This window comes from Myxocyprinus asiaticus, chromosome 23 (genome assembly GCF_019703515.2).
Source record: "Myxocyprinus asiaticus isolate MX2 ecotype Aquarium Trade chromosome 23, UBuf_Myxa_2, whole genome shotgun sequence".
In the NCBI taxonomy this organism is placed as follows: domain Eukaryota; kingdom Metazoa; phylum Chordata; class Actinopteri; order Cypriniformes; family Catostomidae; genus Myxocyprinus; species Myxocyprinus asiaticus.
Genome location: NC_059366.1, coordinates 34,261,103 through 34,278,144, shown reverse-complemented (window position 1 = coordinate 34,278,144; position 17,042 = coordinate 34,261,103). Strand labels below are relative to the sequence as shown.

General features: G+C 37.9%; 1 protein-coding gene across 2 annotated transcripts in view; it reads left to right on the top strand.

Annotated features, from left to right (window-relative positions):
• sptlc3 (serine palmitoyltransferase, long chain base subunit 3) overlaps positions 1–17,042 on the top strand; it is a 45,712-nt gene that overhangs the window by 19,260 nt on the left and 9,410 nt on the right. For both annotated transcript variants that reach the window (XM_051651955.1, XM_051651956.1), the window contains exons 7-9: positions 6,918–7,023; positions 8,345–8,564; positions 15,832–15,958. In XM_051651955.1, the coding sequence (XP_051507915.1) occupies positions 6,918–7,023; positions 8,345–8,564; positions 15,832–15,958 (453 nt within the window). The remainder of the gene's footprint in view (positions 1–6,917; positions 7,024–8,344; positions 8,565–15,831; positions 15,959–17,042) is intronic.

Here is a 17,042-nt window from a genome sequence, read left to right as displayed (position 1 = left end):
CTGCAACTCCAACAGACCGGTCCAAACCTCACGTCCACACCAGTGGCGGCAGCTTACCCCACCTTAGAGGAAGAATTGGTAGAGCCGGTGAGAGAGGCTGGGGATTGTTCCACCATTTCTAAGGGAACGGGATAGGTCTGAAAAAAGGAGGGGAGGGGTTGGGGAAGAGATCACAGAGAGAGAGAGCGGGGTGTGCTGGCCCCTGGGTACGCCGCTGAATGGTCCTCCACTAGCTGCACTGCTTCATCCAGCGACGCCTGTTGGTGGCACTGGACCCACTCCGCAGTTCCTTTCGGTAGTTTGGTGACGAATTGTCCCAGTATCACGAGATCGATGACACCCCCGACATCGCTGGGCACCTCGGCCAGCACCCACCACCAGTAGGCGTTGCAGAGCTGTTGAACGAAGGCAAATGGGTGGCCGACTTCGCTCAGTGTCAGTGATCGGAACTGCTGGCGATGCTCTTTGGGACTGCGGCCGACCTGCTGCAGGATGGCTTTCTTCAGCTCAGGGTACCTCAGGAGGTTGTCGAACGGGAGTTGTTGGGCCACGAGTTGGGCCTCCCCGGTCAGCAGCGGTAGAAGGTGGACTGCCCATTACGACAACGGCCATTCCAGAGCTTGGGCTGTGCGCTCAAAGAGCTCCAGAAAGGCCTCCGGGTCATCTTGCGCCCCCATCTTCGCCAGCTTCACTTGGGGGTTTGCTGCTGCTTCGAGGCGCTCTTGCGAGGCCAAGTAGAGGACCGACAGGTATTGTGGGGAGGGGGGGGTACGAAGCGCTGTTGCTGCTCCGCCCACAGATCCAAGAGGGCCTGGTGTTGAGCCTGGTGGATGCTGGCAAAGACGACTCCATAGCAGTGTACCTTCCTCCTTATCCCAGGTTTCGGCACCAGTGTAACAGATGTTCATATTTGGATCAAAAGGAGGAAGCGGGACACGACGATTCCAACTCAGGAATGCCACTTTTTATTAACAGAAAATAAACATGTTCGCTTAAAGCACAACGGTAAAGCTTCAATTTAAACACTCAAACGTTAAACACGGCAGCGGCCAACACACAAACAGCTTCTCAGCTGGGCTCTCTCTCCCTCTTTCGGTGGACTGGGCCGTCTTTTATCTCCCCCAGCTCTCACTGTGAACATGGAAAAGGTAATTAGTCACAGTTCATCTCAGGTGGATGTCCTTAACGCTTTCCCTCTCCCCAGACAGGCGCTTGACCACGCCCTCACATCCACAATGACTAATGTCTTGAAGTCCATCCTGGATTAACTGCAGAAGTTGACATAGATGCATTGTCCTTTGTTAGTTGGCTGATGAAGGCTTTTGTTGGTAATTAAATGATAGTCTATGTATTCCATTTCAAGAGTGTAGTCCATCAGTAGACAAAGGTAATGCAAGCAGAGATCAATGAGGTGTATTTAAGTCCTTTTTTACTGTAAATCTAAACATTTACATCCAGATTCTGGTTTGGAAGTGACTTACACTTTCACAATCAGCCACCTACTGGTTGGGGCTGGTCAAAGGTGGAGATTTATAGTAAAAAAGGGCTAAAATATTGAACTGTTTCTCACCCTTGTCTATCAGATCACTTCTGAAGACATGGATTTGACCACTGGAGTCATATGGATTACTTATACACTGCCTTTATGTCTTTATGGACCTACTGATTTCTGGTCACCATTCACTTGCTTTGTGAGGACCAACAAGATCTAAAATCTGTGTTTGAGTTGTGCAGAAGAAAGAAAGTTATACACATCTGGGATGACATGAAGGTGAGTGAATGAGAGAATTAAAATTTTTGGGTGAGCCATCCCTTTAATTTGATATAAGTAATTTTTTATTCAGTCTGTGTCCTCCTCTTACCAATTAAACTTTGTCATGTTAAGTATAATGCCTCACAATTCAGTTGGTATCTGATCCAGGATCCTCTCGATTGTTCAGGGCACCCAAATGTAAGGACATAAATCAGAACCTATGCATATAGCCCATTTTCACAAGCTACCAACGTCTAATGAAGGGATGTCTTCATTTATCGCTTTGCGTGCACGATTTCGCCAACCCACTTACACCTATCCGTAACCCAACTATTTCTAAATAATAAAAACCATTTAAAAATAAACTTTAGTGGGTTAAACAATTACAATGTACAGTATACATAATCATTTCAGTGGGTTCGATTATAAACATAACTGTTCAACTGAAAATCCAAGGCATTTATAAATTCGGAGGTCATCTTCTCTAAACATATAACCAGTGCTGAATTCAAGCATTAGCCTGCAGCGAGGAATATTTTTGGTATTCCTTGTTTTTAGATTAGCTGTGCTTTAGGGAATCTAGTGGTTAATGGTGTTCTTGTGCAGCTATAGCAGAACTGTTTTGCATCTTTCTCCAGAGGAATGAGGATAATACATGATGCATGAACAACAGAAGCTGGAATGAATTTTGACAACTACATGTAAGACTCGCTAAGGGCTCCTCACAGCAAACCCCGGAGACTCCACTGGATACTGTCTGACCTGGGAACAGTCTTGATAACAAAGTTCAAAGTTAATTTGCCACTTTCTCGACTTGTATGGCAGTGAAAGTTTCCCTTTTTTTATCTAACATCTTTAGCTACCTGGTGGGAAATTCGCCATTGGCAAGTACTCTAACTACAAAATGCTGTCTTGCTCTTGGAGATCTACATTCTGGCAAAAATGGGCAACTCTGCTTCAATATACCTGGCTGCAATTTTGAAGCAGAAATTGAAGACCTCAATTAGCTGGTTCATATGTATTAGATTCAGTGGAACTAATGCTGCCTCCCCATTTTAATTTAATAGGGGATATTCCTATATGGGATTTTGATATGGTTTACTCTACATTCAATTATAAAGACAAGAGAGCATCAATAACCATGCTTTGTTTAGAAGTTCATTTTTATCATTGTGTACATCTTGCTAGTTGCCTCCATGTTTGTAATACATCAGACAACCGCATCTCAGCGAAATCAGAGTTAAGTGGCATTCTAAAGCACTTTTCCAAATAAGAAGTTGGAAATTCTGACTTTGACATATATACACTTATTCCAGCATGAATAGCTTGCACGATAGAGCATTGGATTTGGAGTCTGAGTACCGCGGTTCAAGTCCAGCCATGAACTCATGCTGACACGTGACACACAGAGAACATTTTATTTTCATTTCGCTTCTGCATATTAAAACACTAATGGTTAGATTTAGGCATTGACAAGGTAAGGATATATTTTTTAATGTCACATTTATATTTTACAACACTAATGGTTAGGTTTAGGCATTGATTTGGTAAAGATGTCTTTTTTTAAATGTCTCATTTGTATTTTAAAACACTGGTTAGGTTCAGGCAAAAGTTCTAGGATAGGGAGGTATGTTTTAAAAACATTCATCTAAAATTCACCTTAAACCTTGTCTGAATACGACACCGTTTTACTCACCCAGCTGGACATTTAACTGGAAAACTGCAGTCAAACGTATTATAAAGCATGCAACTTTTGTATTGCAAAAATGTTGCAAGTTTGCATGCATATGAATGGAAGTGTATAAAACACAGCGTCTAGTGTGACCACACCTTTTGGAAAACACTGCACTCAGATAGATGTAAAATCATGTGTCTAATATATCATGTGTCCGCCAACACAAACATTCCTTAGATTAGATATTCCAACATACAATGATTCTCGCATACATGGCTGTGGCAACAGCCATAAATGATTGCTTCTGCATGCTGTTCCCCAGGGTTGGGCAAAATTCAGAATTTAAAGGTGTTGTTCACCCAAACAAATTCTGTCATTATTTAAAATAATTACATAAACTAAATATACAAGTTAAATACACATTTCTATAGGTGGCATTTCAAACAGTGATTGCTAATATGGGGGAATATGCCATATGTTTTGTGCATGGTAATTGGTTTATTGGTAATTCATGTCGAAAAATAAAATTTATTATTAAACACTCGCAGAAGTTGTATGAATTAAAATTTAAAAGGCAGTCTCACTTCACTTCTCATTGGTGTGTTAACTTGCTGTTCCCATGGCACTGTTCATTTATTGATTTATTTTTCCTCTTGGTCTTTTACATGCATGTTAGTTTGGGAACCAGGAAAGATGATGTCAGAGCATTATTTGACACCATTTGCCTGATTGGTGTCAACTGCTGCTCATTTGCAAAAGCACATTTGGATGCAAACAGAGCCAATCTGTTCAAATTACCATTACCCTGAGAATGTACTGCTGAAAATGTGGAACACATTGGAAATATTTCAGACATTGTTTTAGCTTTTTACTTTTAACTTAAACTGACACAAGGTCTTTGAATTTGCTGTTATTCTTTAAGGAGAAATATTACAGCTGTAAAAAATATTTTACACTTTAGACAAAGAAATGGAGTGGCAATTTACAGTTTCGTTTAGAAGCCCTTGCACTTCACTGTTTTAAATTACAAGATTTTTAAATTCAGTGGGTCGGTTTTAACTGCACACTAAATACATTGTTGTATTACAAACATAATTCTTCTGGCTCAGACCTCTTTTTTCCATAACCAAGCTGCAGATACTGCTGTTGTCATTTTTAAATAACAAGTGACTGCATAACACACGTGTAGACACAAATTTAGACACATTTTATTTTTTTATTTTTTTATTTTACTGTTGATATTATGTGTTTATGTGAGTGTAATATTTGGACTGCTGGGACATTTTAGATGTTGAAAACAGGCCACATCCATTTGGCCTTCACTGGCCTAAATTCATCCACCTGTTTGAAGTTAGGCCACTTTAATGGGAGACCATATGGAACATTAATTTCTTTGGGCTTTTTGACACTTTTTATTGAGAGATAGGACAAAGTCATTCAGGGTAAGAGAGGGGGAATGGGATAAACAGAATCAAACCTCCACTTCAGCTCAACATCTACAGCACATGCTCTAACTACTAGACCATAGCTCGAAAAAAGATTTTAAGCTGGCATTGTACAAACATACTGTACATTTAGGGTTGGTGATATGACTTAAATTAACTGTTTCTGGGCTGTATTGATCTGCTTTGATTGTTCAGTCCATCATACAGGTACAAGTATTATGTGCTACAAGTCGCAAACATGTTTTTGTTGTTGTTGTGATTGTTTCTTTGGTTGTTTTGTTTTTTCAACTTTGTAATATTGTAGATATTTGTTTGTCAAGATTCAATATGCAATATCAATATACATCTTGAGATCTCAAACCTTACTTCAGATCCTTGTATAACAAGTTCAATGGAAATTCTTCGGTAGACGTGTAACTGCGTTCAAAATCTCTGATTTTTGTAGTAGAACTCTGCCATCTGCTGGCCAGTTTGTGTTCTAGCGTCTATAAATATGAACCTGAAATCTGTGTTTTTCAATCCTGCCCCTCAGCACTCCACATTTTAGGTGTCTCACTAATCTGACACATCCAGTACAGGTTATGGAACCTCTACTAATGAGCTGATGTGTTCAATCATGTGTTAGATAATGAAGGCAAAAAAAATACAGAGCTGGGGGAATATGCAGGAGCTGGATTGTCCTACATCCAAGAACAACAGCGGATGGCCACATACTGGCCAACATTAGCAATTTTAGCAACATTAGGTTAGGGGTTTGTTCAAAATCCCTAATCCTATATATTAAACTTCTGTAATTAATTTGGACGGAGCTCCATTGAAATTAAATTGTATTAAATAATATATCCTATTGACTTGCATTGAAGGAACATTCAGCATTCAAAACGCAAATGGCGTGTAATTGTGACATAATTGTAATATTTGTAATGCATACAAAATTGCAGCTGGTCTTTTTTCTTGCATCTACATTCTGAATTGTGATTGGTCTTGTCTTACTTGCATATATTTAAAGGAATATTTAACCCAAAAATGAAAATTCCATAATTCACTCACCTTTACCCTGTTCCAGACCTGTTTGACTTACTTTTTTCTGTGGAATACATAAGATGTTAAAGGAATAGTTCGCCCAAAAATTCTTATCATTTACTCACCCTTATGCCAACCTAGATGTGTATGACTTTCTTTCATCTGCTGAACTCAAATGCAAATTTTAGAAGAGTTTCTTAGCTCTTTTGGTCCATACAGTGCAAGTGAATGGCTGTCAAAATTTTGAAGCTCCAAAAATCACATAGGTCAGCTTATCCATTAGACTCCAGTGGTTAAATCATTTGTAACCTAAATAGTATATGATATAAGAATTAGTATGTCTCGAATTGTAGTATGTTCAGAAAAAGGGTTCCAAAGTAGCCTGGATGGTCTACTATTTCCAGCAGATTTGCAAAGTGTGGATCTGTGCATGCTTTTTCGTCTAATATTGCCCACAATCCCTTGCTTGACGGAAGAGGGGTTTGATGGTTCGCTTCAGAACTACAACTGTGAAACGTGAAAAACTACAAACATGGCGGTTCATCAATAGCACTTCATCAGTTCTTAAATGTCTTAAACCAAACATATGTGTTTGGAACAGCATGATGGTGAACAAATAATGACATGCATTTCATTTACAATGAACCAAAGTCTAAAACCTTAGCTTATGTTCAACTTTAACATGATTATTTTTCTGTCTTGCAAGCACTGGTATTTTCTTCAGAAAATGCAAATCTAGTTCATAATTCATAATAGAGCCTAGTAATGTAAAAGCACAGTCAAATATATTCCTTACAATGCTTTCTATTTAAGCAAATGTCCTCTGACTGCCGCAAGACAAAGTTTAGTAACCAACTAGCATTAGTAGACAGTTTATAAATGTGTCTTTCTCACTTTGCTTTGGGAAGACCTAACAAATAAGCTGCATCCTTTTTGATTAGAGTACAACACCAAACAGCAGTGTGTATTTACTTTAATACCTGATGCTGTCATAATGTTTGTTTGTTCTTTCTGGCCACAGATATGCAGAGTCTAGAAAAGCTGCTGAAGGAAGCGGTTTGCTCGGGGCAGCCTCGTACCCATCGCTCTTGGAGGAAGATCCTCATCGTGGTGGAGGGTATTTACAGGTAAGTGGCACACCTGAGCCCAGCATGCAGTGGACTCAACCAAATGTCTTCTGGAACTGTTTATTAGTCTTTATTTTTTTCTTTGGGGCCTTCTGAAGCATTATCCACTTTTCTGTTGGAGTCATTTTAGTCGAGCAGTTAGGGTTAGTAGCCCTAACCCTAACCGGAGAGTGTAACTTTGGTGTGGAATGTCACCGTTCCTGATCGTTGATTTATTGAGGCCAAAGTCTTTAGTCGTGGTTGAATGACCCTTTCTAGCCTCCCTTTTGCTGAGGTCATTTATTGCATAAATCTGTTCCATGAAGTGAACACTGAAAAATTACCCTGTAGGTTCAAATACTTTAGATCAAATTCATGCAGGATTGTAGATGATTGTAAATGACTCTCAGACCTGCAATCCTGCCATTATACAGGTGGTCTATATTCATAAATTCAACAAATGTTGTTTTAATATTGTATATTATTTTATATTATATTATATTTTCAGCAGTAATTAGATTGTGTATTTTTCTATGCACCTGTGTGCATATGTGAGTCCAATACAAGGCCATGGACTATGTTGAATTTCAAGCTGGAGGACATGAGTTGTTGTTGGTAGTTACTTAGAGTTCAAAATATGAAAGGTTAAAAGGTTAAAAGTTAACCTTTTATTTTAATACTCTGTAATATACCTAATTTTACCTTGTTCTTGTAGTTACTGCAAACAGATAGTCCCACTCTAAACTAACATCATTGGTTGATCCAATGTTGCTATGTCAGACCACTCAAGCAAGCAGAGCAATGTTGTGATGGCACCACAAAGCCATAGTGTTTACACTTTTGAGGAGAATCAACCTACTAATGACTTACATATAGTTCTTGCTGCATATTAAACTGGGATAGTAGAAAGTACACTACAGTGTGTGGTCAAAAGTTTATGGACACAGTTGGCGTTCCAATTCACCCCAAAGGTGTTCACTGGGATTCAGGTCTGGGCTTTGTGCAGGCCAGTCAAGTTCTTCAACACCAGACGCAGTAAACCATTTCTTTATGGATCTCATTTTGCACCTAGTGGCATTGGCATGCTGGAATAGAAAATTGCCACAAAGTTGGAAGCACACAATGCCCTAGAATACCATTGCAGGGAGCAACATTATGATTTTTCTTCACTGGAATTAATGGAGTAACCAACCTCGTTAATTAGAATGGGTCATCCGTATACTTTTGGCCATAAAGTGTATTTTATCACTGACAAAAAATGTTTTATCACTTTTTATTGTGATTAACCTTTTATTTACATGGCTAACTTAAATTGATTTGTCTCTGTCTGTGTTTCTTTCAGTATGGAAGGCTCTTTGGTCCGGCTGCCGGAGATCATAGCACTAAAGAAAAAGTATAAGGCTTATCTGTACCTTGACGAGGCCCACAGCATTGGGGCAGTGGGGCCCACAGGTCGGGGAGTTACAGAACATTTTGGGGTGGACCCGAAAGACGTGGACATTCTGATGGGCACCTTCACTAAGAGCTTCGGAGCTGCTGGAGGGTACATTACTGGCAAAAAGGTGGGCGCAATATAATGCTTTCAGTAGCCTTTTTGCAAGGCATGTTTCTTAAGACAATAACCATGCTAAAGTTATATAGAAATATGTCCCTTTGAGCTGAATTGAATCAGATTTGTTTAATTGCTAAACAATTAAGCATTAAAATATGAGAGGCAATTTATGTTGTGAAAATGGTCACAGATAAAGGGCATTTGTTAGGAACGACACACAGCCCACCCCCTTTAGCCGTGATTATATTGATATATTATATTGAGTGAATATAAGCCAGCATGGCCTTGAGTGCGTTATTGCTCTTATAAAACTACATAATAAAAGGACATATTAAGGACACATATTTTTATTTAACTCACTAATTTATTAGGCAAATTCATTAAGTGCCATCCTTCCACTATTTTTCTATGATTACTGTGCATTGATATACACAGTAATTAGGTGCACAGGTGTTTTGCGTCATAGCCATTACTATTTCATATATTTGAGCTCAGCTGGAACTCTGTATTTTAGTATTTGTAAAAACTTTATTTCTGCTCCTAATTGAATCATTTTACCTTTGTTTTATACTTAGCTTCCACACCATACTACCTTCTTCACACACACATACTCCCATTTTGTCTACATATGTTCTCCATATGTCACTCAGGCTCCTGTCACACCGCCTCTCTCATCTCATTACTCCATTAAAAAAAGACCACTGCAGTTCATAACCACATCATGGATATGGCAGTTGATTATAAAAGAATGAAAATGAAAAAGACTGCAGGTTTTTTGAATTACACATGCATTAGAATGGAAAAGAAAGAGAGAGAGACCCCCTCCATGTGTTGTGTAATATTAAGATTTTAATAAGGTGAGTGTTGGCTGATTGCCAGCTCTGTTTTATGGAAAGAATCAAAATTACAGGCTTTCATGGTATGCTTCCTAACACGCAACTTGCCTGTAATGTTTAGTGCAGTGGTTTTCAACTTGTTTTGCTTTAGGACCCAGATTTTACATTTGGTTAAAAATGTAACAACCCACCACAGCACCAAAATAGTTTTTTTTTTATTTATTTTTTTTATACAAAAGTAAACATAAAAACCCTTGAAATAAAACAGTGAAATGTAATATTTCCATGAACTACACACGACCAGCATTTTATTGAGTGTTTGGTTTATAAATGTCTCTTGAATGTTGACGGCCTCAGCAGGCATTAATTCACAGAATGATCAGCTAGATTTGTTTGGGGTTTTCGAGAATGAGGGAATATTATGCAACCTGTCCATGTTGGCAACTGCGTAATTTTGCTAGCTTCTATCAAATTTGATTGGATGCTTGGGCTTTGAGATTAAAGAGTTAGTTCACCCAAAAATGAAATTTCTCTCATCATGTACTCACCCTCATGCCATCCCAGATTTGGATGACTTTCTTTCTTCAGCAGAGCACAATGAAGACTTTTAGAAGAATATCTCATCTCTTTTGGTCCATACAATGCAAGTGAATGGGTGCCAACATTTTTAAGCTCCAAAATCCACATAAGGGCATTAAATCCATGTCTCCTGAAGCATTATGATAGGTGTGGGTGAGAAACAGATCAATATTTAAGTCATTTTTCTTTAAGTCTTTCTCTTTTTTTCTGTTTTTGGTGATTCACATTCTTTGTGCATTTCGCTGCCTTCCGGGCAGGGAGGAGAATTTATGACAAAAAATGACTTCAATATTGATCTGTTTCTCACCCACACTGATCATATCATGTGAGTCATATGGATTACTTTTCATGTGGATTTTGGAGCTTCAAAATTTTGGCACCCATTCACTTGCATTGTGATGACCTTCAGAACTGAGATATTCTTCTAAAAAGCTTCATTTGTGTTGTGCATACACATCTGGGATGCCAGGAATGTGAGTAAATCATGAGAGAATTTTCCTTTTTGGGTGAACTACCCCTTTAACAACAAAAGATATGGGATTTGCTATCCTAATTATGCATGGTTATATGGTTATTAGCATTTTATTATTTACATGGTCCCTGATGGCTGCACAGAACATAACTGTGGCCCAGTTAAGAACCACTGATTAAGTGTATTGCGAACAAACACACATGCACACATAGTATGTTTGATGGGAAAGGATGTGGGATAAACAGATCATGCTTTTGACTTGGCTTATTTGTTGTTGTGTACAAAATCTCCAAATCCTCTGCATAAGTAGATTCTCTTTCAGCCTCAAAAAGCACAAGGAGCAGATGTGCCTTTACGGGCGGCCAGTGTTACGAGTAGTTTTTTCATGTGCGGCCTAAAAATGAGCATGTTTATGATCACGCTTCCGACTGGCCTGGGCTGTAAATAGTCCCCAGATCTTTTTGATCATACTTGTCAACTTGGGCCTCTAAAGGAATTTTTTTTATCCTTCCTTGTTTGTTTACTTTTTCCATTTATAAAGGTACACAAAAACATATTGTTCATTTTCTTCTCACAATAAATTGAGAAACAGGTTTGAATGATTGAGCTTGACAAATACAATCAACAATAACAAGGTCAAGTGCTCTGAAGTAGGACAGGCCAAAATCATAATTTTAAGGTTTGGTGGAGCGTTTTATCATGTGCACAAAATTAGCTACATTTTATGCTATGTTAATTTTAGAAAGAAGTTTATTAACATACCTAATAGTTCTCTTAATATAAACCATGGGATTTGTGCCTCTAATAACAGTAGAGAACAACACATACTCACTGCAGCAATAAGAAAACTGTACACAAGCTCAGTGGGAGGTACGCAAAGAGAACCGCCAAACAGCCGCAGCCAGTCCCTCGCTGCACAGATGTGGGCGGATTTCGAACACGTTCTCTTAACTGACTTATCTTGTGTTGTTTCCACAAAGCTCCCAGGACCTAAAGCCCTACAAATCGTGTGCTCTGAGTGGAACCAGATGTTTGGTTTGCAGTATTTTCTCCTGAAAAAACCCCCCCCCCCATCCTCAAAGCAGTTGACACATCTGGATGGAGAGGCCCGTTGCACTGCGAGGTGCATCCCCTCCCCTCATCCATCCACAGTGGATGCAGATGTCGAAGGACAGAGATTAAGAGCTGGAGATTGGCCCTGGCTTCTGCTCAGAAGCCTTTTAATGGATGCAGGTTGGGCAGGGCAAAATCGCTTGTTTGGGATACAGAATTACAGAATAGGTCACCTCATTGAGTGACAGCTACTATAAATATGCAACAGATAAGGCTGTGTTAGTGACCATATGTACAGTATGTGTCCATATATATACCTGTTGTGCTGTTAGTGTAATAAGTCCATGGACTCAAAAACAAGCGGTTTGCCAAAACAACATCCTGTATTTCAATTCAACGCAAAAAAAGTTGGTATGTAAAAACAATGAATATACAGTAGAAGCTGTTGTTATCAGTGGACGGTCAGTGCCTTAAGTGTGCTGTGCGGTTTCATCTCCCTTTAGAGCTATAATTTGGACAGAACAGTGTTTTGCTCAATGGTGCAATTGATATCTCATGTATTAACATGGGTTTTCTTATAATATCCCTTAGTGTTCAATGGTTCAGACCTATCTTAAACCACAATACTACTCCAGCTTGTGAAGTATTGATATTGATGGATAGTTCACCCACCACTCTATTTGATCATAAAATATTTAAAGTAATTGTGCATCCAAAAAAGAAAATGTTGTCATTCACAGAGTCGGCGCCAGGATGAAATACATGGGGGCAAGTGGAATTTGAGAGGGGACCACATTTTGAAAATAATCCCAACCCCCCAACGCACAATGATTTTCACTGGGCGAACAAAGTGCATAGATGCATAGAGATATACAGTACTTGATACTCAACACCCCTTAATTATTTATTTGAAGCAGACTCTGTGATAGCTAAACTGTATGATCATTTAATATCGTTATACATACATCAGAGAGAGAAGGAAAAATGACAGTAACTTGCTGCCGTGCACGAAAATAATCTGTATATTGGCTCCTCATCCTCGTCTCCTCTTCATCTCTGATATTCAATGACGCTCTCGCCGACACCATGCGTTGTGTAGTAGCCTACCACACATGTTGTGTAGCATTGCTGTTACCGTTATCACTTTTGGGAGCAAAATGCAGTCCTCCCTTTGATTGGTTAATGTCCCTAAGGTGCAGCGTCCATGCGACTCCTTATTTTGTGCTCTGCAATAACAGTGAACCTCGTTAGATTCAGTTAGAATCAACTAATCAGAGATTACATCTGCTCTGTGCTGCCTCCACTGATGATGCCATTGCATCTACACTACATACTGCTCTCTCCCACCTGGAAAAAAGGAACACACACTACCAGTCAAAAGGTTTGAAACACTCATTCTTTATTATTATTATTATTATTTATTTTATTTTATTTTTTTTTCCACTTTTTAAATAATAGTAAAGTCATCAAAACTATGGAATAACATAAATGGAACTATGGGAATTATGTTGTGGCTAAAACTAAATAAATCAAAACTGTGTTATATTTTAGCATCTTCATAGTATTCACCCATTGCCTAGAATTTGCAGACATGTACTCTTGACATTTTCTCAACCAACTTCTTGAGGTATCACCCTGGGATGCTTTTTAAACAGTATTGAAGGAGTTCCCATCTATGTTGGGCACTTATTGGCTGCTTTTCTTTATTATTTGGTCCAAGTCATCAATTTAAAAAAAACTTTTTTTTCTTTTGTTAAATTTGAGTTTTAGAATTAAATAAATTAATATGGTGGCACAATTATATTTTTGTCTACAAAACTAATTTCAAACATTTAAGTATACGCCTTCAGATCAAAAGATTTTTAAGATCATGAGAAACATTTCAATCAAGTGTTTCTAAAGTTTTCACTGGTAGTGTATGTGAGAATGCTGTTTGTAGACTACAGCTCAGCATTCAACACCATAGTGCCCTCCAAGCTTGATGAGAATCTCTGGGCTCTGGGCTTAAACAGTTCGCTGTGCAGCTGGATCCTGGACTTCCTGTCAAGCAGACGCCAGGTGGTTAGAATGGGGAGCAACATCTCCTCATCACTGACCCTCAACATTGGAGCCCAGCAGGACTGTGTTCTCAGCCCACTCCTGTATTCCCTGTACACACATGACTGTGTGGCAAAACATAGCTCCAGTGTCATCATTAAGTTTGCTGATGATACGACGGTGGTAGGTCTGATCACTGACAATGATGAAACAGCCTACAGAGAGGAGGTGTACACTCTGACACGCTGGGGGTACAGTGTATTTTTATTGTATACGGTCTTCTTATTTTGTGTATATTGTATATTATTAGGCGTATATTGTATATTGTGTTGTGTAACAGATGTGTAAACTGTGTTATGTGTAAATCAGATGTTTATTGTAATTGTCATACTGCAATGTTGCTTGGAACTGCACCCAAGACTTTCACCCACTGTTGCACTTGTGTATATGGTTGAGTGACAATAAAGGGATTTGATTTGAGTTGATAATGCTTGTCATTGGCAGGACCATACACAGGGACTCTGCTGTCTTCATTGATACTGGAAACTTTCATCTCGACCAACAGAGCAATTTGTGAAAATGAAATATTAAAAATGCAAACCTGATGAACAAATTGTGTAAAATAAATAGATTGTTCTACACAAAATTATTGCAAAACAATATGTAATTATGTAATTAATTAGGTTAAATGTGTATAAACATTTCCAGTGAGGTAAATTACAAATGTTTATAAAGTTACGCACAATTATAATGAAGTTACACTGACAAGCAGCACTACAGTCACATTTCAGAATCTCGCACATGGACAGCAACTCAAGAAGCATTTATAGTGCATCCTCACGTGTTTATGTTAAGTGCAGTTTTGGGAAAGACATCTAAAAAAATAATGAACATTTGTAAAATTGCTCGTCGAAAACGCTCTTAAATACTAAGATCAAAATGTCATTATTGGGGCCCAGAGCAGACCAGAGCCTTTTGTAATACAGTTTGAGAGTCAAAATTCAAAACGCACCATATAACTAGCCTATCTAATCATTCACAGCAGTCAGTTCAGTTCACCAAATCATATCACATATCAAACTAACCAGAAATAATGCTGTGCAACTGCTATGACCTATAGTCCTTAACACATATTTTTCAATGTATTCCCACCGTTACTTGAACATGAATTCCATGCATCCCGCCTTGAGAATCTCTGCAGATTTGTTTTAAAAGTCGTTATGTTCGCCTCTTATCTGTTGAAATCAGAAATTAGCCACCGATGACAGCAACATGATGTCTTTCTGAGTGAAAAGGTCTTTTAAATCATATTTTGGGTGGCCTTTGGACAACAATTCCCTTTTAGCTCTGAAATGAACGTTGCTTCTTTTCCCTAATGAAGACGAGCAGTTAATATTTTCCATTTTATTTGAATATTTTTTTTGTCTCCCCTTCTGTTAAAATAGACTAAAATACAATTAGATAAACAAACTTAAACTAAAAATCAGGAAAATCAAAGACAAAGAGGATTGATACTTTATACATTTTAGGCTAAATATAATAAACAAATATAATTTTCTTACACGACTTCTGCTGGTGTGAACTTCGCTACAGAGTGATAAAGAGCTCAAGTTCAAACACTCAATTATTTCTTTCTTGTTTTTAAGGGTAAGAAACTGAATATGAGTGTATGAAGATTGTATGCACATGGGGCACATCTTATTTTGTGATTTGATTATCTTTGATTATCCCTTTGTACTGTACAGCTCTATTATCATCCATTCTCCTTTTCTTTTTTCTTTTTTTGCTTCTATTAAAGAGACTTTTCATGTGAAGACTGTTAATTTTAAGTGGTGTAGTTTTATGTTTGAAGTTCGTTGTATATTCGCCTACTGAAAAGTCCACCCACTGCACTAAAACTTCGGTGGTCAAAGTGGACCCCCCCACCCTTACGCCAACACTGTTACGTGAACAATCGTGACCATTTGAATCTTGAACCATAAATGACATTTGAGAGCTATGGTTAGACTTAACAACTTGTAGACTTACATTTTGGTCTGTTCTTTGCACAAAGCTATCATATGGATTCAAAAGACTTCATTTGGACTAATTTTATAATACTTTTATAGTAGCTTTTTGGCTTTTTTTGGAGCTTGGCAGTATAAATCACGATTAACTTCCCTCCTTGTATGGAAAAGCATGGACGTTATACCTTAGATCTTCTTTTGTGTTTCATGAAAGAAATAAAATAATGAAGGTTTGAAATGACATTGGGGTGAAACTTTTCCTTTAATGATGATTGTATTTCTGTGTTTTTGCAGGAGTTGGTGGATTACTTGCGGTGCCACTCTCACAGTGCAGTCTATGCTACAGCCATGTCCCCACCTGTCGTTGAGCAGATCATCAGAGCAATGAAATGTATAATGGGAGTTGATGGCACGACAGAAGGTGAATAACCCAACACAGGCACAAGACATGAAAAGAACACCAAGCCATATTTTATCAGTCAGAGGTATAAAAAATTAAATAAGGGCTTAACAGATGGACCTGCAAAAGCAAATTTTTAGATGCACCACTTTACATGTCCTTGAGCATTGTTCACACAGAGACCAGCATCCAAAACATGATATGTTAAAAGCTTTTTTCAAGATTCCATTATAAGGAATAAAATAATTATTGCATTAAAATAATCTTAATAAAAAAATAAAAAAAAGTTCTTTCTATCTGACACCAAGCATTTTCACATGTCCCTGAGGCAATTCACTGAATTAGCTTCTAGAAAATAAATAAAATGTGCACACTGTCTATAATTTTTGTCATTTGCAAAAATGTATTTGTGTTCCATTGCTGAGAAAATATTTGACCAAAAAAATGCATGTTTTTTTTTAATTTAAAAACAGACTATAAAGTTTTGTTGAACTCAACCCTGTCACACCAATCATTTTTCAGCCCATAAAAAGTTTAATTAAGAAATTACGGTATTAAATCAGTACATTTCAAAATAATATTCTAATCCATAAATATATAGAGAGAGAATTTATTAATTTCAAGCATGCTATTTGGTTTTATGTGTTGCAATTTTGAGAGAAAAAAAAATCACAACTCTGTTACATTTCTTCACTGTCAACCTGTGACAGGGTTGAGTTATTCACTACATTTATGAATTTTGTAACAGAAATATGGAATAGTCAATATATTATACATTACAAATTTTATATATTTAATTGACTTAAGCATGATGTGTTAAACAAATGTGGGTGCAAGTAGCTTACTGGTGGGAGAGTTGTGACGGGGTTGAAACAATACTGAAAATATTGGATGATTAAAATTGGAGCACAATTAAAAACCAATAATCATTTTCAAACCCTTTCCATTATGTCTGTGATGGAGTTGAGAACAAATGGTGTCCAAAAAATAAAATTATAATAAAAGGGCTTTGATGCCTGAAGCAGGAAATATGATTTGTTAGAGGTTCAAATGTGCATAATGTTGTGGAGTATTCAGGCAAATCAAAATAATGTAAAAATATATA